This window comes from Berkeleyomyces rouxiae (assembly GCF_048999995.1).
Source record: "Berkeleyomyces rouxiae strain 22BRR77 chromosome Unknown BrBRR77_ptg000012l, whole genome shotgun sequence".
Classification (NCBI taxonomy): Eukaryota; Fungi; Ascomycota; class Sordariomycetes; order Microascales; family Ceratocystidaceae; genus Berkeleyomyces; species Berkeleyomyces rouxiae.
In genome coordinates this window covers 1,830,470-1,853,587 of record NW_027396502.1, presented here as the reverse complement: position 1 = coordinate 1,853,587, position 23,118 = coordinate 1,830,470, and the positions used below count along the sequence as shown (strand labels likewise).

Here is a 23,118-nt window from a genome sequence, read left to right as displayed (position 1 = left end):
ACTCGCTTACTTCTTCTCCTCACCACCACCTGTCGTGGGCAGGCCCATGAAAATCTTGAAATAATCCTAAATGATTCATACAAGTTAGTAAATAAAGGCGAAAGGGAACGAGCTGAAAATACTCACGTAGATCATCCATTGTAAACCAGTCAGAGTACCGATCATCACGATACGAACCGGCAGCCCATTCCACAGGCCGGAGAAGCCAATCTGCTTGTATATTCTACTGACTGCTGCGCCAGAGCTCTCGCCCTTCTCTCGGGTGGCATTCAACTTGCTGACCATGACATCCGAGGGGTGTGAGACAATAGCGCACAGAATTCCGGCCAGATAACCACCAACAAAAGACACACCGGTTTGTTGCGCCTTGGAATAGTCGTCTTTGGTGCCCGGTAAGCGCGCATACATGGCTGCCACAATTGTCTCAAATGAAGCAAACTTCATCATGGTGTAGGGGATTTGGCGGCCCCATAATGGCACGATGCCCTTGTACAGGCCGGCCACGCCCTCGTTGGCTATGATGGTTTTTAGCCCATTGGCTGTCCCGGTATAGGGCGATTCGAGCGAGCCCTGCATGCGCACTTTGATTGCCTCGAACGGACACAGAGCAATGTCGGCGAGAAACTCGGCTGATGCTGACGCCGCTAGATACAGTCCAGTTTTGTACTTGTGGGCAGCTTCCTCGCCCGCCATGTCACCATAGGTCTTCTTGAAGTACTCATACCAGCCGTACTTGAAGGCACCCTGGAAACAGTAGCCGAAAAAAGTTGGACTCCAGCCCTGATATACTCCGCGCATGCCCTGATTGGCATAGATTGTCTTCCAGCCTTGCACATTGCTCTTGTAGACGTGGGGATCAACTTGGCGTCGCGTCTTTACCACGTCTAGTGGAGTGACCGCAGTGTGTGTCGTTCCCTGTTAGTGTGTATGTTTGTGTTAGCTAACCATTTACTCTATGCAATTGTGCCTGGTGCCTCAGTCTGGCGTTCCACTGAACCGCTAGTATGTACGGAAAATGGACTTACACATGCAAGGAGACCACCGAATGTGCAAGCAGCATAGTATTTTCCGGTATACAGCTGCACATGGCCAGTGGCATCCTGAGCTTTGAGACTAGCTTTTTCAAGCTCAGTGGCGGCTTCTTCACTGAGCTTGTGAGCAGCGTTCTTAGTGCTCTCGACGATAGAGTAGGACCCATAAAGTTCAACGCGAGCTTCGAGTGAAGTGTGTTTCGGCTTGGCAGAAGGATTCGAGGCGGCTTTGCCATTCCCCGCCGGCGATAGCAGGGAAGTAAAGACTGTTGACCAGGGGCCGTCGCCCGAAGAGGGGAAAATGCCCGCCATTGTGTGCTATGGACGTGATTGTTGGTGTTGTGGTGTCTATGCCAAGAGATTGACGAATGTATCGGCAGCTGGAGGTTAAAGGCAGAGAGCAACGGCGGCGATTATAACGAGCGCAATTATCCAGCCGCCAAGTGCGTGCTGCCCATACACATATAAGACCTCGACATCGGTGATTCGTGTTTCATCCCGGAATGCTCGGCCTTGCACGAAAAGCAATAGGGACGGATGCATGCGGGCTGGCGAATAAAACAGCTACACACAAAGCCTGCAACAGCATCAAAGTTGCCGCACGGAATGCACTTTTGGAATGGCAGCCGCTGGTCAGCTCTGTTTGTACTAGTACAAGCCGCACATCTCCTTACGAAGAGAACCTTGCGGTTTATTTTGCTATCGATCGTGGCTAGCTATATTGTAGCTATGTATCTTTCTTTGTATGTACATTCATACTTGTACCTACATAGCTGTTTTCCAATGATGACATCACCACCACAAGCTTAGCGGGCTGGTCCTGTGTGGATAGGTCGGGATAGGAAAGAGCTGACTATGACTGGTATTGATTGGCTAGGCTAGCCCGGTCTTTCTGGTCTGACTTGTTACAGGGCAGCTGTAGTCGGAAGAAAGCAGAAAGGAGGGGCAAAAGCGGGAAGAAAAAGAAGCTTGGGAGAAAAAAAAACAAGCAGTTGCCGAAAGCCCAGATAAGGTACCGAGGTTTCGCTGCGAGGTGATCGGTTATTCTCAACTCTAAAGAATGCGCAATTTTCTGCACTAGAGATTGCTCTCGATGCTGCGGCAAAAGACCGGCTTTCGGGGGGAACGCAAAAGGTGAACTCGGGAGGTGCGGTTACAGGCAAAGAAAGCTGTTGATCTAAGAGTCCAGGCGCCGCAAGATTGCCAGATGGATGGGACAGGCTCAAGGCTCCATTCTGTGTCTGCAGTTACATATCTGAGAGCAGACGCAGACACAAGCGCGCATCAAGGTTGTATTGAATATTCCCATTGGTGTAGTTGTATGCCAGAGCGCGCAACGTGATGGTCGATATCAGCCGTCATTGGAGAAAACAGCGGAAGCATGCGCGCCGGACTCCAACCACGTGCAACCAAGCGCAAAGGAAGCATCAAGTGGCATGGGAGGACATGAAGCCAATATATGAGTGGAGATGCTACAGCGAGAAGCCTTGTCTACCGCAAGGTCCCCCGGTCCAGTTTGGTTTCCATGCCGGCCAGCTTTTACTTTTCTTCTTATTTCTTGTTCTTCTCGGCCAGTGGATGGCGAAAGCTTCTGCACGACGCGAGATCAATAGAGGGAATCTATCGCCATGAAGGAGCATTGAGATGAGGCGGACAAAGCGCCGGTGATGACGTCCCCGAATAAGCCACATAACGGCAACCATGCGCCATGTGTTTTTTCCTCTTTCTTTTTGACAGTTGGAGAAACCCGACGATGAAGAGGGGGGGGGAGAACTAACAGGGGACTTTTTTTGGGCAGAGCGCGGCCGTATACGTCCTGCGCCGGTGTTTGTTGGAGGCCACATGGGATAAACATTTGCTGAGGATTCAGGCAAGATTAAACAAGCCAAGCGAGTAGTTAGGATCGCGAGGGAACAGATGGCTTAAGCTAGGGTCCGAGTTCAATCTTCAACTCCCTCTCCCCCCTTTGGACCCTTTAGACTGGATCCCTTTGGCTTGCTTTGACCGGGGCCCGCCTGGTTTGGAGAGCCCCGGGCTGTCATGGCATATGAAGATTGGCCGACGACAGACTCTGCCTTGTGGAGATGGTAGACTGATGGAGAACCTGAGAGGTTGAGCAAGGGAACTAGAGAAGGGAGAAGACAATGTGACGATGGGCTTTCTTGACTCCAAGATAAAAAGACGTTGCACTCCCACCTCCACCATCGTGATTTCCAGCTCTTCACCCTCAAAGTCTCGCTTTTCTCCCTTCACCACTCACCCGCCAGTCCATTCTCATCACCCTCACCATGCGCTTCTCTATTTCTACAACTGCCCTCCTCTTCTCTGGCCTAGCAGCGGCTGCGCCCGCCCCTATCACGGATGCTCCGATCGACAGCTTCCAGCTAGACCGCCGGGCAGACACCTCCAACATCACGCAGATCAGCCACAACGATGTTGTCAGCTTCGCCGAAACTGTCCCCAAGACTACTTTGGGATCGCTGTACCTCAAGTACAAGCCTTACCTGCATCGTATCAACGGTTGTGTGCCGTTCCCTGCTGTGGATGCCGCGGGTCAGGTTGGGTGAGTGAATATGCTTCCTCCGTACTATAATTACTAAAGATCTTGGAGACTTACATTTGTATGATTATAGTGGCGGGTTGTCGCCTACTGGCTCCCCCAGTGGTCTTTGCACGTCTAGCACCGGCCAGATCTACACTCGCGGTGCGTGGTACGGATCTCAGTACGGCATCATGTATGCGTGGTAAGTAGCAAGCAAGATGTAAATGCACATAGGAAGGTGATCATGCAGTTGAGTTATCTTTTCACAAGCAAAGATGTGCCACGATCCAATAGCCAGACAACCCGCTAACTTTCATGTTTCACTTAGGTACATGCCCAAGGACCAACCGTCTACCGGCCTCGGTCACCGACACGACTGGGAGTGCGCCGTCATCTGGATCGATAGCCCGGACGTTGCCTCGCCCACTGTCGTTGGTCTTTCGACCTCAGCCCACGGCGGCTTCTCCACCATCAAGAGCGACTTTTCCACGCACTTTAACGGCAACAACGCGTTTGTCCAGTACGTCAGCTACTGGCCCGTCAACCATCAGTTGCAGATCAGCACCACGCAGGGCCTGATGTACCCGCTGATTGCCTACGAGTCGCTCACGCCTCAGGCGCGTTACACGCTTGAGAACTGGGACTTTGGCTCGGCCAATGTGCCGTTCAAGGACGCCAATCTTGCCAGCAATTTGGAGAAGGCATGGGCTGCCGACTCGTAAATGGGATATTGGCAGTGGGTGAAATCTGTTTGTACATATAACGGTAAAAGTGTACTTGTACATAGGAATCGGAGGGAGGTGTTAGTGGTTGACGAGTCCATATTGGTGGCACAAACTAAAGTGGGCCATCTGTGACATGACACCAGGGCTTATAATTCGCTGTACATATTTAATTAGGGTTTGCTAATACCATCGGACGTGATAGTCCGCCACTCTTGGAGCGGATTGCCCTCTTCTTTTCCGGATGAAAAAGTGCCGATCTGAAACTCAACTGTATTCAGGCAATCTTGTGCTACATATGATAGCGGATGTCGGAGCCCAGGTCCGTGTTCGTGACCCTGGCCACTGGTCAAGTCTAGACAGATAAACTCGTGAAGAATCGGGCTACTTTATGCGCCTCGATATCCGCCTGTCTCTTGTCTTTATCTTTGTTTTCCCACCAAACATTGATCCTATATCTATTTGCCATATGCACAGGGAATATAAACGCGTCATGCTCTAAGGCCTCGAGGGGTGCGTTTTGAACCTGTAACAGTTGTAGAAAAACCTGGCAAGGGGAGACAGGGAAAATGGGTCATCTGAAGCAGTACACGGACATGTTCAGGGAGGCTCTGTTGTAGTAATGGAGTGTACTTAGACGACTCTGCAAGTACATGTGCGGTGTTGGGTCATACAAGTGGTACCTGCATGTCCCAAATAGTACATGAAAAGTGGCAGTAGAAACCGGCTGAGAAAAGCGTTCGCCAAGTCGTCAAAGTAGTGATGGAACGGCCGACCAAGCGTGGTGTAGAAGTATTTAAATGAAGTATGCAAGAAACCGCTCGCCAGCGCCTCCCCCTTGAGTCCGGAATCTCTGGTATCTTGGGGGCAGGGCCCAAGACCTTGTCCCAAGGGTCTTGGCACCCACCCATCATCGCATTGTCTAGTTATTGCGAGCCCGACGTAGGACATGTAAAAATGCGAAGTAGCTCATAAACAAGCGAGAAAAAGGGACAAGCCGACGACAGTCTTTGACGAGTGTCTTTTGAATAATAGGAAAATGATGCCGTGCTCCTGCTTCGCCTGCCGCTGAGCACCCGACCAACCTCGCCTCTTCTTCAGACTCAACTGGCTGGCCAGCCATCTCCTCCTTCACGATGCGCTTCTTTGCCTCTGTCGCGGCTCTTTTGTGTGCAGGACTCGCCACGGCCGCTCCCGCCTTTAGCCCGGAGGCTTTGGCCGACTCACCACGCCTCCTGAACCGCCGGTCGGACACATACAATATCACCAAGATCGGCCACAAGGAGGTTGTAGGCTTCCCGGAAACAGTCCCCCAGACCACGCTTGGGTCCTTGTACCTCAAGTTTAAGCCGTACCTCCACCGTGTCAATGGTTGCGTGCCATTTCCCGCTGTCAACGCTGCTGGTGAAGTCAGGTAAGGATCTGCATTCTGCTGTACTGCTTTCGTTGAGACTCCGGTGAACTTACATCTATGTGACCATAGTGGCGGTTTATCACCCACGGGGTCCCCCAGTGGCGGCTGCACATCGAGCACCGGCCAGATCTACGCCCGCGGTGCGTGGTACGAATCTCAATACGGCATCATGTATTCATGGTAAGCAGCAAGCAGGACACACACATCATCATCTAACCAGCGCGCGCTCAACTAACTCTTTTCTTGCTAAAGGTTCATGCCCAAGGACGGGCCGACTACTGGTGCCGGCCACAGATATGACTGGGAATCCGCCATCGTTTGGATCGACAACCCGGAAGTTGACTCGCCCAACATCATCGGTCTCTCGGCTTCGGCGCACGGCAGCTACAGCACCATCAAGACCGACTTTACCAGCCACTTCAACGGCACGAACGCCCTTATCGAATACATCAGCACCTGGCCGATGAACCACCAGTTGGAAATCAGCACTACACAGGGCCTCATGTACCCGTTGATTGCCTACGAATCTTTGACCTACGAGGCGCGTTATACGCTTGAGAACTGGGACTTTGATTCGGCTAATGTGCCTTTTAAGGATGAAAATCTTGCCGATAACCTGAAGAAGGCGTGGGAGTCCTACTAGGGGTAGAGGGCATAGGGACACTCGTCACCGATGCAAGATCGCGCTCGAAGTTTAGTCTGTCACGTCTGCTAAGTTGATCTTGGTGGCACAACCTAGTATTGAACTCTTCCAGAGGGAGACCAAGGTTGATTTATTATTCGCTGTACATATTTTTCATCACTATACATATACCCACACAAATATACGAGTATTAGAGGCTTCGGCCTTTGAGTTTATTGACAACAAGATGGTCACTACAAGAAAAGATGGAACAGCCAGGGCAGCTAGGTTTATAGCTTGTCTACTAAGGACTGACCCTTCGCTAATGATAGCCATTGACACGATTAGAAATACTCCGTTGCTTAGATTGGCAGTCATTTGATCGGATACATCAGGCCGGTGACGTTGCGCTTGATAGTGTCACAAGCCAAGATGCAATCCACCAAGACTAGGGTTACATAAGTGATGTGTTTGATTAGGGTCTAATAATTGTCTCATACACACGTACATTAACAACGGCTGTTCAGTTCAGTTATCACAGGCCCAGCGCAAGTAACAGCCCGACGGGTATCATTAAAGAAAAGAAAAACGCCAACGCAGTTTCTTAAAACTCCAAGTGTCCAGGCTCTTCGTCGTCCCCATCTTCTTCACCCTCAACATAGTCAGCGGCCTCATCATCGCTGTACATCGCCGGGCACGACTCGTATGTGACGTCGTCCAGTTTCTCGTAGCCCGGCGGATCAGTCCAGATGATGTCGAAGCGGTTCGAGGGATACTTGGGCGCATGGTGCTTGTGCTTGAGTCCGAGGGTCTTGACGATTTGCGTCAGGCGCTCATGCTCCCAGCTGTGTGCCGAGCGGTGGGTTAGCAGGTTCAGTTCCACGGAACACGGGGGACGAGGCTAGGTCTAGGCTAACTTACCACACAAGAATGTTGCCTTTGCCTTTGTAATGCTTGATAGTGTGTTTCACGCAGTCCATATCGCCGCGCTTACACGACGTGTCGACCTTGAGGCCAAGCTCGTCGGCCAGAGGCTTGACAGTATCGTAGGGGCGTTTCCGGTGGCCATCTAAAAGAAGAACAGACAAAGCTCAGAGTCAGTACGGTCCAACACGGCGCTAGAGGAACGGTCAGCAGTAGCAGATGCTCACCTTTCTTGGGCCGCTGAGCCATAATATGGCCAATATTGTAGTTGGAATTCTTTCCGAATATGCCCTTCAAGCACTCGGCGCGCTGCACGCCCTTGGCACTTAGGCCATTTCCATTCTTGGGCTTCTCGCCGTGGCGGATCAGATACACGGTAGGCTTGGACTTGGAGGCATCGACGGCGCCGTCACTCGCGCCAGGGATAGAAGCCGCGGCAGAAACGGCGCCGAGGTGCAGCGACGAAAAGGAATTTGTAATGTCCGCCGCCGACAGGACGGGCGTGGACGCCGCCAGCGCGATACAGAAGACGACGAGCAGCAGGAGTTTCATGAAGACTGGAAAGCGGGACTTGGACGCCAGGGAGAGGGAAAGAAACGAGAACATGATGGAAGGGAGGGAGAGGAGGCCACAGTTAAGTATGCCAATGAGAACAACCCATTTGAGAAAATATTAGGGCTGCTGGAAAAAGTAAAAAGACAGATGCAAAGCATGAGCGCCGTAGTGACAAGGCCTTGCTTTGTCTGTGCTTCCTCCCATGCTTGGATTCAAGCCGATCTCATCATCTTCGATCTACGTGTTTCTAGACCCCCTTGCGATGTTGTCAAGGCCTTGTGTTGTCATCCAAGAGGTGGCCTGCAAAGAAAGAAAACACGAAAAAAAAAAAAAAAACATAACCCAGGACACCATAGTCGCTGAACTGGGCGCCAAATAGAAAACTTCTAGAAACATTTCCTTTACGACAGAGGCGGCTTCGAGAAACGTCACCGAAGCTTCCTCGAGGCCTCTCTTGCCACGTTTGTTTGTCACTTGTTTCCGTTTCTGTTTTCTTCTTCTCCTTCTCCTTCTCCTTCTTCCTCAGCCCTGCTCTGCCCTGCCCGCTGCGGCCCTGCCTCACCCTCAATTTGGCCTCTCCGCGCCGCTGACTTATTGTGGCCGAGTCAGTCTTTGCTCCGTGCTTTGGTGTCGGCCATGAGCTTTTTTTCTGCTAGTATAGCGTTTGCTCGCGACACATTGTGGCGGAGTACTGGTTTGTGGTGTTTGTTTTGTCCACTTTGTTGTATGAATGGGAGCAAAGAGCTGCCAGTTCAGCAGTGAACTCGATAGCCACAGAAGTAGTTCAATATGCAAAACTAGTTGTCAATGTGTACACCATGTGGATTTCCATCATTGAAGCAGAGATGATGTACATACATACATATGTACATCAAGAGTCTGTCTCCACTTTTCAGTTGTCTTATTCCACCGCGGCCGCCGCCAAGCAACGCAAGCTTGTGACTGCAAATTTAACCTCGACCTCATCTTGTTTACTCTCCGCCCTGACCAGAAGCGCACTCTCATTCGCACTTGCAGCCCATCTTGCCCGGGCTTCTTTCCTTTTGCCTCTTCTCTGTCCATTTCCCCGTCTGCACAAAAAAAAGACCCCCCAAAAAAACGCCACGTTCTCTCGTCTAATATCCTGCAATGGCTGCTGCTCAGACCTCCGTCCCCGCTGCCTCTGCTGAGCCTCCCAAGTATGTGCCTCGCTGGTCGGACCGTTACCGTGGTGTAAGTATTCTCTCAGCCACAGACAGCATGGCATGCCCCCGTCCGCTCCAAGACATTGCGCTGCTCTGCTTGACGTCTCACTCACCTTTGGGCCCCAGCAGCGTGGCTCCCGCACACACATGTCCCCGGCGTCCTCTCTTCCCCCTGACCTATCCTACCTCCTCCTCCTCCTGCTGCTACCAATCGCCCGCCCCCTGCTAACCACACATGACCGGCCCGCTGGCCATCTGCCGCCCCGCACGCACAGGCCACCGTTGAAGACCTGGACCCGCCCGCCGCGCTGTCCATGACGCCCGAGGACTCCATCAGCAGCGCGCAGCTGGCGGCATTTGAGCGCGAATATACGCACCTGACGGTTGTCGACACGCGCACGCGCGGCCTGCTGGGCTACATTTCCATTCCGCAGCTGCAGGCCACGCTCGAGGCCGGCAATGCCAGCCCCGACAGCTCGCTGGCCTCGGTCATGGTGCGCTTCAAGCGCAAGGCCCGTAGATACACCGTCATCACCATGGATACGCCGCTCGAGCAACTCGAGGAGTTCTTCTTTGGCGGCCCCGAGAAGCAGGAGTTTGCTGTCGTCTCGGACGAGAAGAGACGCTTTGTGTTGGGCGTGGCGACTGTTGAAGATCTGGAAAAGTTTGTCGCGCGAAGACCGCAGTAGAAAAAGAAGCATGGAGGACAAAAAACCCAATACCGAGGGAACCCTTTTAATAATTAACAGTACAGCCGTAGAGTCCAGATAGCAAAGCAGAGCTCACCAACTAAATTCTCTGGGCTGGATTCCTGACAAAAAAGAACAATCAACCCATATACACTTATAATATGACGTCACGGCATATCCAAGGCCAGTTAGATGGTAATTGGCTTGTTATTATTTACTAACTATGGATAACTCCTTCTTTACTGGGCAGGTCCTTTGTAGTCATACACCAGGCGGGCATAAATAGTCTCGGCACCCGGCTTGGTCACACGGATGTTGCGGCAGTATCTCCGCTCGCCATCGACAATCTGGAAGCCCCAAATCTGCGTGGCCTCCCAGCCCTTGCCCTCGTCCAGGTTGCGCACAAAGCTGAGGATATGGGCCTTGTTCTCGGGGCCAGCGCGCTCCTCGTCCTCGGGTGCCCAGTTTTTCTCAAGATCGGCATCCTTGACGTCGGCGCGCTCGATAAACTTGGAGTAGCCCTCGACCTTGCCAAAGATGTGGTCTTCGTGGGAGCGCTTCAGGCCGTCCAGGCAACGGCTCTCTCGCGTACCCTTGATGCTCGGCATCAGGCGCACCGGTGCTAGGGTCTGCTCAATCACCACTTGCGTAACCTCGGGAGCATCGGCGGCTGCCGGGGCCGGCGGCTTGCCAATGGTCTGGGTCAGGGTTAGGGTTACGGTGCTGTAGCCGATGAAGGTGCGGGTGGTGTAGGCCATGCCCTGAAGCTTGAAGATCTCATCTGTGCTATCTGAGAGTTCCGAGTTCTAGAAGAGGCGGTAGGGAAATATTGTTAGCGGAATTGCCGACAGCTGAATTGCGAGAGACGGAGAGAAAGCGGAGGTCGGGAAAATGTAGGAGGAGTGCATACAATGACCCAGACGCCATTGAGGTCGCCGATGTTCTTTTCCTTAGGAGCAGCCATTGTAGATGGAATATAAAGGTCGAGAGGGGAACAAGGACAAGGGAGCACGAGGAATTGACGAAAGAAGAGAAAAGAAGGCAGAAAAGCAGATTTGTCACAAAGACCAAAAACAAAGACGAGTAAGAATCAAAGGCAGGAGAAGAAGTGGGAAGTCATGTCATTTTTATTGTCGCCTGCTTTTTTTTATTCCTTTTTTTTTTTTTTTTTTGTTTTCTCCTCGGGAATCGGCAGAGCTGCAGCTTCTAGTTCTACTTGCTGCTCTTGCTGCAAGAGGTAAAAAGCTACCTTCAAGCTAACTAGTAACATTTGCGACAGCCAGAAAAAAAAAGTCATATGCAGCCGCAGCCGCCACCGCAAAGACAGCCTGGCCACCCCAAAAGACCAACCGAAAAAAAAAAAAAAAAAAAAAAGAAACACCCTCAATTGGCCGAGCTTCCCTACATGCAAAATTGGCATGTGCCAGAGCAGGGCAGTTGCTCCCAGTCTACAAACAAACCATAGAGCAACGCCAAGGTTTCCGCAGCTCTCTCTCTCTCTCTCTCTCCAGCCGTTTCGCTCGCCAGGCTTGCTCGGAGCTTTTTTTTTTCTTCCTTTCCATCCATATGTCTCTCTCTGTCGCGCCCTTTCAGGGATTGGGCTCTCCCGGAAAGCAGAGAAAGAAAGCTCTGGGTCCCTACCAGGGTTCTGCCACTTTCCCGGCGCTGAACGCTGAACGCTGAACGCTGAAAGAGAGCTTCAATTGCGGGGAAATCTAGAAAGGTGGGGCAGGCGGGGCTGATGGAGCCCCTCCCCCCCCCCCCCCACTGTTATCCCTCTTCCCGCCACGGAGGCTTAGTCATTCAAACAAAAGAAACACCACGCCATCGTCGTCCCGCCCACGTCTCCCGCCACGTCAAAAAAGAGGGAAAAAAAAATTAAAGATAAAGAGACACTGCGACGAGTTGGAGATTGCAGGCTTTTGAGAGTCTTAACAAACTCCCTATACCAAAAAAGGGGAGCGTTGACTTTGCACTAACCAAGCAATGCGGTGCTGTAAAAAAATAAAAATAAACATCACTTGCAAAAGCCCTTCATCTGTTTGTCTGCCTGCCTGTAGTAGCCGCCCTCGCTCTTCCTCGTCTCCAACCTCCAACCCACCTAAATTAAACACTTCCACCTCGGCTCCCCAAGACTTCCCACTCCGTGCAACTATACCCACGCACTCAAGCACAAGCATGAGAATATCCAGACCTGCCGAGGCTTTGCAAGTTCACCCTGGGTACCAAATCTGCCCCCCCCCCCCCCCCCCCCTTTTTCGCCCAGCGTAAAAGTAAATGCCAAGTTGCGCTTGTAGCAAAACATCATCGCGTCAAAGCTCCTCTCCAAGCTTGTGAATATTGAATACTTGTATGCTAACTAACTATACAGCCGTAGAATCCTAGATTATACATGAGGGGGAACGTCACTATCTCCAAACCGCAAGAATCCAACGTCTGTGCCAGCTCCCCGCCCTCCCCCACCTTTGCTCTCAGATTTGCGCCGACTCCTCCGATCAGGGGAAGCCATCCATCATCCACTACTACTTCATAAGAAGCCTTGGGCGCTACTACCATCGTTGATGCTGAGTGCTTGCTACAGCCGGAGCCAGAACTCAATATCAACGCCTAGCTTTCTCTCTCTCTTTTGTTTTATCATCATCTTGTGTCTTCTCCCATCGTTGGCTACTTTCCCCAATCCCAATTACGATACACCATCGGTACACATGTACACACCAAGGGCATGTCCATCATATAAAACCTGACTCACCATTCGCTTCATATTAGAAAGCAAGACTGATCAACAAACAAGAATCTCCAGGAGAAAATAAAGGCTACAAACAAAAGACGAAAGTAAACAGGACAAACAGAGCGCGTGCATTTGCGCTGATGATGGATAAAGGGGCGGAGGGAGGAGGAGGAGAGGGGAATAATGAATAGGGCAACTTTTCGCCATGGAATTAAGCCAAAGACGTGGCAAGATATATGACCTGCATGAAAAGCCCCCAAAAACTCGAACATAGTGTTTTTTGGCATGGCCACGACATGAGAGGGCAAGCGCGTGTAGAAACAACCAAGAGGGTAGTCGCACTCAGTAAGACAAAACATGGCATGCCGCGTTGTTTACGGCCACCAGTTCATGCGTCTGTAGCTTTCAATCACCTCCTCAATGAGCTGCTTGTTGATCTGGGGCTTTTGATAAACAAACCCAGTGACCTGCTCCAACCGAGAACCGTCCATGCTTAAATCCGTATCCTTGAGAAGCTCGGACTCCATAAACGGCGACAGCGGACCAGGTCGTGTGATTCCAGCAGACTCGACTAATTCGGCCCATGGGCCAAGGACTTCGTCGTTCACATCGTCCACAACACTGTCCATGTTGAGTCGCGCAAACGTGCTGATGATGGAGCCTTGGAAGCCCGTACGAATCTGGAAGATGTCTCCAATGATTTGGGCCGTCGTGCCCTGATCTGTAGCACCCTTATCGACAATGTTGAAAATAGGGACATTCCCCATCTTTGCTGCGTCCCAATTCCGCCGGCCTTGCTCGTACCATTGGGCCACAGTCCACAGAGCCCGTGTAACATCGTCAATGTGTACCGTGTTTGTGCGCAAGTCTTTAGTCCAAAGCCACTTCATCTCCGTTTTGAGGTGTTGGTATACACGAGCCATACACAGGGCAGTGGCGACCCACTGTGAAGCATAAGGGCCATACACATTGGCAAGGCGCACGATGATGAGGTTTAAGCTAGAGAAGCCATCCAGTTGGTTAGTATCAATCGCAGATTCGGATAGAGCGGAATCCCTAACTCACCCAGGGATCTTGGACAGCTCTTGTTCGGCCTCCTGTTTGAAGAAGGCAATTCTACTCCAGGGCTTGAGTTTATGATCTTCCTTGCTAGGCGCGGAGTCGGGCTTGTAAACTTGACCAGTGCTGAGTTCCACGAACACCTTGACGCCGCGCTTAGCAGCCTCTTTACCTAGTGCTACAGAAAGGGCCAGCGATCTCAGTTTATAAACCTCGTCCTCCTGTGAGTATCTGGTTTCGCCGCCGCAGTTGAAAACGTAATCCCAGGTTTTGCCATCGGCACGTTCGAATATCCGGGTCAGGCCAGCTACGAAAAGTCAGTCAATCAGCAAAGCAATGTCAGACCTTGCCAGGCAAAAATGACAGTCAACATTCTAGGAGGGGGGGTAATGGAACAATGAGAGAAGGGTAGAGAAGCTGCTTACCCTCCTTGCTGGCATCAGCCTGCATGAACTTTGTTCCTGAGCATGCTTCATCGAACTCGGGAGCAAGCCAGGCAAGCTGTGGTAAAACCTTGTCGACTACTCTGACCTCTGAAGCAAGTTCATTTAGATGGATGTAGAGAGCGAGAAAGCGACCGATATAGCCCAGACCACCCACAATGAGGACAGAAGGCTTTTCACCAGATGCCATTGTATGTTATGAAGAACTGGGGCAGTTTGGGTTCTTCGTAGTCGGTTTGCGTGTTCCGTTCTTCTTGATCGGCCAGTTGAGAGGTGATCGTAAGGAAATATCCGACAGGGAGAGAATGGCAGGTCGAGGGTTTGTGAGTTTGTGGATATTTCGAAGAAGGTGGTAAATGAGGAGCTGGATTTCGTCCAGGGATAAAGTAATCAGCTAGGACGAAGACGAGACGAGGGGGGGCGGGAGCGGGAGAAGTGCACGGAGTTCAATTGAATTGAAGGAGAGCGAAAAATAGAAACAGATAGGGAGAGAGAAAAAAAAGTGCCAGAGAAAGAGAAAGAGGAAGAAAGAAAAAAAATAGCTATTAACTAGGCAAGAGGAAGAGACAGGGAAAAAAAAAAAAGAAAAAAGGTTAGGTTAGGAACCAGAGAGAGGAGAGAGGGGCTAATCTGTGACAATTAAGGAAAGAGGTGCTCTTTCGCGTTGTGTGGGTGTGTGAGGTAATTGCCGTTGCGCTGGCTTGTGTTGCGGCTGCAGGTTGTGGCCGGCTGCAAAAGACTCCACTGGAAGAAGAAACTGGAGGAATGAGATACGATGGAAGTTACCAAGTAGATAAATCGAACAGGCAGCAATAGCACTTTGTGTTGGGTTCGTGATATGCACTTTGTGTTGGCTGTGGTGGGTGACAATAATGTAGATATAGGAGGGAGCGATATTGGTGGATGTGCACAAGCTGAAGGGAAAAGAAGGGAGAGAGAAGAAGGGAGGGAGGGGTTGTTTGCTGAAATCCATTTACACACACATGTCGGTAGGCAAGCAACTGAGAGTGGGTATCAAGGAGAACACCCATCAAATACGACACGATAGATCCCGGGGCCAGCACAAACCAAACAGCACAAGTCTGTATGACCGCTTGAGCAGACCCAGCGAGCAATCCTAGGTAATAACTAATTTCCAACTCGATTGTTTGTCTTGCTTCATGTAGTTATGGAAGCAAGCACGGCGGCAATTGGTGAGCCGGCTGGGATTTTGAAACAAAGGCAGGAGGCCGCAGAGCTGTTGCTTCTTTCTGCACGGTTTGCCTAGAGAACATGACATGACCAGAGGGGGAGGGGAGGGGGGCGTCGATGCAGAAACCCTTGTTGGCCAGCTGTTTATACTTGCACATTCTTCACGATTTGGCTGCATTGTTTGTAATTCTGGAAAGCTTCTGGAACTAGACAAGACGCAGAAGAACAAAAACTAAAACGTTTATCGAGGGCACACAAGGCGTAGAGTCAGGGGACAGGCAATGCAATGTAGTGTACCAGTAAAGTACAGTACACTTGACTACTAGTACATTGTATGTACACACATGGATAGCTGCGCCAGTAGCATGTGTGTATGTATGTACAATTACGATTCCTATCCACTTCAGTTCCGGCGACAGATGAGACAGAAGGCGAAAGATTTTTCGACTTGTGTGCTTCGGGGGCTGATGTTGATTCGAATGTACAAGTACAAGCGTGTACCTTCCTGGCTATGGTTCGTGGTTCGAGGGGCTGGCTTCCTCTGAGGGTAAAACAGCAAACGAACGGACATGTACAAAATTGCAGTTACTTGTGACCGACCTGTGTCTATAGCAGCCAGCTAAAACAAATGGAATGGTGTTCTTTCCGCTGTTCTCCTGCGGCGGGTGTTTAGAGCCTGGACTAGGTTATTGCCCTCTGGTCTCATTTTCTGGCCTGATCTTCCAGCCAAGAGGATTTTCAAGCTCAACGTTTCCTTTTTGTTTGCACGATGACGATGCCTGTCAGGTCGACAAGGTTGCCCCGTCGCTACAGCAAAAGAGATATGTCGTTAATTCAACACGATAGTGAGTTGGTGGGCCACAAAGTGTAGAGTGAATGGGACAACATTATTGTGTTGGTTGCTCGCACATGATTCAACAGGCCCAATGTGGAAGTATGCACATACATACATACATAGATGTACTTGCTGTGAGAATCTAGCTATCGGCGGTTTTTGGACTGGTATAGGTACAATGATGTACAATCAATGGGTCAGCAAAAGAGACCACTAGCCAAGGATAGTTACAACTACCCAACTAACTAGCTACCAGAAATAATATCGGGAAACAACTGTGATAGTGAGCAGTAACAGCAATCACATCCCCCGCACCCCTGGTAGTATTCTTTCCTTTTCCACGCAAAGACAGTGAATCCTTTCACGTCTCCTTCCTCGAGCCAGAGCCGACGAAACAGCTGAAACTGTAAGCAACTACAAGTCACCGACTGCAAAAACTAGCAAACCATACATGTGGATAACTAGCTCGAGTCTAACTACAACTCACAATTCCAAATCTCCCTCAGGGCATAGAACAGGCGGACAAAGAAAGGCATGCTAGCGCTGGGCTTCCAGGTTCCCAGGCCCTGAACAACCCTTTACCGCCTGTCTCTGGCTATTTTCTCTACCGGGGGTTTAAGGCGGTCCCGACCGGGTTGGCTGGCGCCTGGAGTCGGATTCATGGTACGATGTGTGGCCGCATCACCACATCCTGCATTCAAGCACACATAAAAACACCAGTGAGCATCTATGTACAAGGAAGTATAAACGTAAACCCGCATGTTGGGGCGCCTCCATCCACCCTGCTTGCTTTGCTGGGCTGCCAAGCAAGAATGGGCCCGGCCTGGTGCCGCCAACCGGCAGGCATTTCCCAGGCTCTCCAGGCAGAGGTGTCATCAGCCCACACATTGTGATTCCCATTGCCATTGTCATCACCATCGCCTAATGCCCGGGCCAGGCCAAGCTACGCTACGCTACCTCTTCAAGCCCACATCCATCCACGTTGCAGTCGTATTTATGCTGACGAGACACTCCAGGTTGTGTCGACATATATTTCGTGCATCTCTGCATGCCATATAATGTGACATTGGCCGGCTGCTGAGGCATTAGTCCGCATGTATTTCTGCATCATCCCGTCTTTGGGAATCACAATGTGCTGGCTTGCAGGCTCGTTCTCCTTCAGCTGATCCAATATAACTATATCTCGCTTCTACATACAAAATGGGGCAGACAGCGCCAGTGACAAGATATTCGTCTTCCTAAACACAATCACAGAGACTTCACCGAAACTTGGCATGGTTGGCACTGGCCACCCATTGTTTTGCTTCTTTGTCTTTTTTTTTTTTCCTTGTTCCTTGCACAATGGCATCGCGTCATGCCCCCCCTTTGTAGTCTGGGTTAACTGGTTTCACTATGGCTAACCCTAGTCTGTGCCTGAATAGCACAGATCCTTGTGCAACTTGGAACTAACCCTTGACAGCAACAACACCAAATAGATATTAATCAACAGCTATTGAGGCGTATAAGCCTCCAGCTACATAAAGGGTATCAGACAACGAGGCAAACACAAATACAGATCAACCACAAGAATCACAAATCCTTCTTCTCCCCAGCCTTGCTACGGCGCCACTTGAGAAGCTTTGCCTTGATACGGGCAATAATGCCCGTGCTAGGAGCAGCACCGCTAGCGGCCTCCATTGACACAGGCGCAGCGGCAGGTGTAGCCGCGTCTGTAGGGGCCGGGTGGGTGTGGTGGTGATCGTGCTCGGGGACAACAATGTTTCCCGCGCCGCCGCGGCCTTGCGAGTAAGGCTCGTTTTCGAGACTGGCACGCTGGATAGTGGCCGACGGGACCTCATTCTGCTTGAACGAGGCAACCGCTGCCTCACCTTCAACCATGTTTCCGGCTCCTAGAATAGATGTCCTGTTAGTCTAGAGTGCATGTGAAGGCGGGCGGTAGCAAAAGAAGAAAAAAAACTTGAGTCTGACTCAATGGCCGATAGCCGCACGCAGCTTGTGACTGAAACAGTGTCTCGTCTAGAGCGGTCAAGATGAGGGGGGCTTGTGATGCACACAGAAGGGGAAAAAAAGTACCAACAATCCTGGCTCGGTGCAACGTTGGAAGCATGTAACTGCGGCATTTGGCGCTTTTCATTTTCACTGCTTTTTGCCTGCACTAGATTTCTTTTGTCTCGCCCACTTGGACAGAGCTATAAAGCTATGACCGAAGTTTCTCATGACCGATGTGAAAAAGAAGGCTTACCTCCACGACCCGTACTGACGATGGCATCCTCATGTAGAACGGGCGGAGCAGTCTGTGGCTGCTGCACGTCCTGAGGACCTTCGGGGAACATGTTGCCAGCGCCTCCGCGGCCATGGGAGACGACGTGGGTTTCGTCGGACATGATGGGCGTTTTCTGGCGAAAGGCGAACGAAGGGGGGAAAAGAAAAGATCAAGATGGCAAAAGAGAGGAGCAGAAAAGACGTTGGAGACCAGTTGGCAGTAGGGCGCCCTTTTCTCTTTATCTTGTTAGCAACTAGTCTGGCAAGGAAAAAAAACAAGAAAGAAGAAATTAAAAAGAGAAGATGGACAGGGAAAAAAAGAAAGAAGCGGCGGGGGAAGAAAAAAAAAGAAGAAAAGTCCAAAGGGATATCTCCCAGATATACTTTCCAGGCACTGATAGCCAACTAAAGCAAGACAAAGAAAGGGCAGGCATGGCGTTTGCTTCGGTTTTCCCAAAATTGGCAGGTCGGTAGTAGGTGTAGGTAGGTGTGCCTTTCTCCTTCCCTGCTGATGCATTTGTGATCTGATTTTTTGGATTCTCGGTCGACGGGGGCCTGGCCAGACAGGCATCTACAACCATTACACAGAGGTAGCTACCAAGCCATGCTAAATGACTATAGTTACATAGCTGTCGTGCACATAGTTACACTCACTTGCATCTTCATACTTATTGCTGGCAAGCTCCTTTGCTGTCCCATCAAGCAGCAGAGCAGACAGTCAGGCAATCCAAAGCCACCGCCTGCTTGCCCCATGTACGCCGGGCCTACACATTCTATTCACACTTGTAGATAACCGTCTGTAGTCCTATCAAGGAAGGACGTGCAACCCTCCTGTACATAGTTACATACAGCCAGAACCCCTGTTTGCCTGTCTATCTGTAGCCTGTAACTGTAGCTATACATACAGTTGTAACTAGTTACATATGTATGTACATATGTAGTTTCATGCCCCTTCTACACTGCCCACCACACAATCGTGAGATCTGCTCCCCTCCCCCTCTCCCCCTCACATTTCTTTCTGGCCTCTCGTCGTTTTCCTGGCTATGCCGTCATCCACCAAATTGCTTGGCAAGACAAGAGCTTATCACCTTAGCGTGCTCTAAGACCTCCGAATGACATGTCAGCCTCCCTTCCTACGCGATCCTTCGCCTAGTCAATCAAGAAATCCATAGACTGCATTGTGTTCTCACAACCTGCATATCAATTTGAACATGTTTCAGGGTTTGTCGTGTCGCTAGGGTCTTTACAAACTGTAAGAGCGATCAAGTAAGATGAAAAAAAGGTCTATCAATATATAATACGCAGAAATACAACGGGGAAAAATACCTTGGAATGGGCCACACTTTGAAGAAGAAAAAACGAGATATAACAAAGGATGAAAAAAGACCAATCCAGGACGGCATTATATGATCCTCCCAACCTCAAGGCAGAAGACCGGGTATAGAAAGATCAATGACATGTGAGAAACAACCGAACAAACAGACTAACGCCTACCTCAACTCCATCTAGCCGACAAGTTGTGCCATCATAGCACACACAAACACAAACACAAGCCATGGCCCCATTAATCCTCGTCCGAAGTAACCTTGTAGCCCTGGTCCATGAGTCCCCTGACGGTGTTCTTTAATTGCGCCTCCGATGCATTCTCCGAAGCAGCGTTGGCGCCCGCCGTTGCCCCCGTCGCTGAGGCGCCCGAACCTGCACCCGACGTGATGACCTTGTCGGCCAGCTCGATCTTTTTCTGGCACGTGAGATAAATGAGCTCTTCAACCGTGTTGCGTGCAATCAGATGGATGATCTCGACTGGCCTCGTCTGGCCCAGACGGTGCGCGCGGTTCTCAGCTTGCTTGTCGTCTTGTGGATTGCTCGACATGTCGAATATAATGACTTTGTTGGCGGCTGTGAGGTTTATGCCCGTGCCGCCAGCTCCAGTGGTAAGAAGAAACACGGGAATGTCCTTGTCCTGCTGGAACCGGTTGATCTCGGCTTGGCGGTCGCCAACGGCAGATTTGCCCGTTAGCTGGCAGTGTGGAATTCCATCACGGTTAAGGATGTAAGAAAGAATATCAATGACCATGCTAAACTTGCTGAAGACCAACACACGATCTCCGTTCTTCTTGAAATTATCAATCATCTCCAACAGTTTCAACACCTTGCCGCTTTGCTTCCACGAGTCAACCTCAATGTCAAACTCTTTGAGGAACCGCTGGAAGTCGGTGCAGTAGAGATGCAAATCAAAGTCCGACCGGCCACGCAAGTCGTTGTGAAGAAGCTCGAACTTGGACTCGGCTAGATCAAGTTCACGGTGGTCTACCTTTTTGTACAAAATCTGTGCCATGTCGTGCACCATTTTGTCCGTAAAGTGCTGGCGGAACAGCTGCGGGTGCAAGGCGGCCTTTTTCATCTGGATCCAGATATTGTTCATGTCATTGTCACGAACATTGGTCTTTCTGGTTCGCACCTTTTGGTCGGTTTCGGCGCGGAAGAGTTGTTCATACTTGTCATACAGCTTGCGTTGTTGCTCTGGTAAGTCGCAGCGGACAATGCGCTGTGTCTTTTTGGGCAGATTTTGGCCAACCTGGTCCTTGAGTCTCTGAAGAATAAAGGGCTCAAGGATAGAGCGAGCACGGTTTACACGCTCACCGTACAATAGGGCAGTGTTTGACAGATTTTTGCTGTGAATTTTGTGGTCGAACACGTATTGGATTTCTTCCATGTGCGTGGAAAAGAGATCGGGATCGACAAAGCTGAGCAGAGAGATCATCTCCATCAAATGGTTCTGGATAGGTGTTCCAGAAAGGAGCAGGCGCCAATTAACCTTCAGGCGTGCCAACCGCTGGTACTGCTTGGTGGTGGGATTTTTGAGGATTTGACCCTCATCGAAAATGGCATTCTGAATGTTAAGGCGATTCATATTGTGGATATCCACATTAGTACTCAGTTGCGTGTACGATGTGAGAATAACGTGTGCAACTTCATCGTCGGCCAGCAGGTCATCGACAAGATCGTTGCGCGCATCTTGTGACCCGCTGTATTTGACAATGGAAAGATGAGGCGCAAACTTTTCGAACTCAGCCAGCCAATTATCGAGAGTTGAAGGGGGCACAACGATGAGATTCGGAAATGGCATGTTTTCCATCTCATCCGCTTCATAGTCTTGGACCATACGGCACATCAAGCCAATAACTTGGCATGTTTTTCCGAGGCCCATGTCGTCGGCCAGAATACCACCAAAACCTTTGCGAGAAAGAAGGTTCATCCAATTGACACCAAATATTTGGTAGTCGTGCATAGGAAGAGAGCTATTCATGTTTGCGGGTTGCCCTGACTTCCACATTCTTCCATAGCCAGTTCCAGAAGCTATGTTCTTGGTGGCTTGGCCGACATTGTTCATGCCCCAGCAATCAATTTCTTCCTTGATCTCCTGTGCCCGCCTGTCACTCTCAACAACAATCTTGTCGACAGCACTGATGGCCTTGGTAAAGGATGAAACCTTCTCTACCACTGCTTCGCCGATGTTGACCATTTGCTTCTTGCCTCGAACAGTTTTTTGTTTCGAAACCCTTTCAATTTGTGAGATGGACCGGAAGGGGCGATGACTTAAGAGGTGTGTTAGGGTATCTTCCTTGTCGCCAGTCAATGCTGCAAGATCGCTCATAATGATTTCGTTCAGCATGTCAACGATTTTGTCGCCGCTGTGGCCAATAATCTCAGGTGTAGAGTCACGGCTGATGTACAAGTCGCGGGAGAGCTCATCCTCATCATCCGAAATGACCACGGGCTTCTGGCGCTGTAACTTCTTCTTGACGAGTGGTGCAGGTGATGGCCTAGGTAGCACCACAGAGGTTTCTTCCAAGACACAAGGTGATGTAGAACGTGATCTGGGACGCAACCCACGAACCAAGCGACGTCGAGGGCGCGAATCGATCGGTGATGTGGGTTCTGGAATGACTCTCGGCTTGGATGTCTTAAGAGACGGTTCGGAGGACTCTTCTGTAAGATCGGTAAACGTCTGGTTCTTGGCAGACTTGGGCGAAGGAGGTGTGTATTGAAAGCTCGAAAAGTCGAGCTTGCCAACAGCAAGCTTTGTCTTCTTGTGCAAGGGTGAAGCATCGCGCCTAGTCAAGGAAGAAGCAAACTGAGTACGTCGGATATCGGCACGATTATGGTCGTCTTCGTCATCGTCGCTGACTTCAATCATATCGAAACAGCGCTTCTTACTCGCATTTCCGTCGGTAACGCCCAGCGCAGCTACAGGTGATTTGATGGGAGAGACAGCATGAGCTGTGCTCCTAAAAAACTGCGAAATCATGCCTTGTTTGGTGAGATGAGACTGCTTTGACACCTGGAGGGGTGAAGAGCGAGGGACTTCAACGATGGGCGGGGAGGGTGAAGAGGATGAGTGTATGGGGGTCGGCGACTGCTGAAGGCCAAGAGGCACGGGTCTGGTGAGAACTTGAGTAGGTTGGATGGGTGAGGAACACGGGACCATATCGAGTGGGAGAGTAGCCACTTCAGGAGAGTCGTCGTAGTCGAGATCGCTGTCGCGAAATTCGGGAGGAGTTGAACGAGAGTGTTGAGATTTGCGGGTGGCGTTGCGAGAAGTCATGGCTGAGGACATGTTGGGTATTTTGCACTTGGCAGTCTGTGAGAGCACTCTGGCTGAAGAATGCAGACACAAGTCAGTCGACACGGCAGCGGAGCGACGCAGAGGAAAAAAAGACAGGGAAAAATAAACAGAGGGAAGGACAATGCTGCTCCTTGACGTGTGATGCAGGCCAACCGTAGGACGGCGGAATCTCCCCTTGAATTTAGTGGGACAGACAACAACACGGCCCTAGCAACGGGGGAAAATCCAGGGAGCAAGCGTGACAGCAAGCAATTTTGCTGCTGATTAGCCTACAGTGGAATTCTTGC

The 23,118-nt window shown here is 50.6% G+C and overlaps 9 protein-coding genes across 9 annotated transcripts; 3 read left to right on the top strand and 6 right to left on the bottom strand.

Annotated features, from left to right (window-relative positions):
• Window positions 1–6: 6 nt before the first annotated feature.
• On the bottom strand, window positions 7–1,343 carry BROUX77_007831 (uncharacterized protein; the record flags this gene model as incomplete). The annotated part of the gene is made up of 3 exons (XM_073752968.1): window positions 7–66; window positions 127–915; window positions 1,026–1,343. 3 exons carry the CDS (start codon window positions 1,341–1,343, stop codon window positions 7–9), a joined length of 1,167 nt encoding a protein of 388 aa, XP_073602124.1.
• A 1,976-nt stretch (window positions 1,344–3,319) lies between these two features.
• Window positions 3,320–4,295, top strand: BROUX77_007830 (uncharacterized protein; the record flags this gene model as incomplete). Its single annotated transcript, XM_073752967.1, has 3 exons — window positions 3,320–3,594; window positions 3,665–3,775; window positions 3,902–4,295. 3 exons carry the CDS (start codon window positions 3,320–3,322, stop codon window positions 4,293–4,295), a joined length of 780 nt encoding a protein of 259 aa, XP_073602123.1.
• Window positions 4,296–5,431: 1,136 nt separating this feature from the next.
• Window positions 5,432–6,352, top strand: BROUX77_007829 (uncharacterized protein; the record flags this gene model as incomplete). The annotated part of the gene is made up of 3 exons (XM_073752966.1): window positions 5,432–5,709; window positions 5,779–5,889; window positions 5,962–6,352. 3 exons carry the CDS (start codon window positions 5,432–5,434, stop codon window positions 6,350–6,352), a joined length of 780 nt encoding a protein of 259 aa, XP_073602122.1.
• Window positions 6,353–6,935: 583 nt separating this feature from the next.
• Window positions 6,936–7,861, bottom strand: BROUX77_007828 (uncharacterized protein; the record flags this gene model as incomplete). The annotated part of the gene is made up of 3 exons (XM_073752965.1): window positions 6,936–7,176; window positions 7,253–7,400; window positions 7,483–7,861. The coding sequence occupies 3 exons, from the start codon at window positions 7,859–7,861 to the stop codon at window positions 6,936–6,938; spliced, it is 768 nt and encodes a 255-aa protein (XP_073602121.1).
• A 1,077-nt stretch (window positions 7,862–8,938) lies between these two features.
• BROUX77_007827 (uncharacterized protein) lies at window positions 8,939–9,683 on the top strand (the record flags this gene model as incomplete). The annotated part of the gene is made up of 2 exons (XM_073752964.1): window positions 8,939–9,022; window positions 9,270–9,683. 2 exons carry the CDS (start codon window positions 8,939–8,941, stop codon window positions 9,681–9,683), a joined length of 498 nt encoding a protein of 165 aa, XP_073602120.1.
• Window positions 9,684–9,922: 239 nt separating this feature from the next.
• Window positions 9,923–10,647, bottom strand: BROUX77_007826 (uncharacterized protein; the record flags this gene model as incomplete). The annotated part of the gene is made up of 2 exons (XM_073752963.1): window positions 9,923–10,489; window positions 10,594–10,647. The coding sequence occupies 2 exons, from the start codon at window positions 10,645–10,647 to the stop codon at window positions 9,923–9,925; spliced, it is 621 nt and encodes a 206-aa protein (XP_073602119.1).
• A 2,138-nt stretch (window positions 10,648–12,785) lies between these two features.
• On the bottom strand, window positions 12,786–14,103 carry BROUX77_007825 (uncharacterized protein; the record flags this gene model as incomplete). Its single annotated transcript, XM_073752961.1, has 3 exons — window positions 12,786–13,410; window positions 13,477–13,777; window positions 13,896–14,103. The coding sequence occupies 3 exons, from the start codon at window positions 14,101–14,103 to the stop codon at window positions 12,786–12,788; spliced, it is 1,134 nt and encodes a 377-aa protein (XP_073602118.1).
• Window positions 14,104–17,508: 3,405 nt separating this feature from the next.
• On the bottom strand, window positions 17,509–18,323 carry BROUX77_007824 (uncharacterized protein; the record flags this gene model as incomplete). Its single annotated transcript, XM_073752960.1, has 2 exons — window positions 17,509–17,828; window positions 18,182–18,323. 2 exons carry the CDS (start codon window positions 18,321–18,323, stop codon window positions 17,509–17,511), a joined length of 462 nt encoding a protein of 153 aa, XP_073602117.1.
• Window positions 18,324–19,765: 1,442 nt separating this feature from the next.
• BROUX77_007823 (uncharacterized protein) lies at window positions 19,766–22,822 on the bottom strand (the record flags this gene model as incomplete). The annotated part of the gene is made up of 1 exon (XM_073752959.1): window positions 19,766–22,822. One exon carries the CDS (start codon window positions 22,820–22,822, stop codon window positions 19,766–19,768), a length of 3,057 nt encoding a protein of 1,018 aa, XP_073602116.1.
• Window positions 22,823–23,118: the final 296 nt, after the last annotated feature.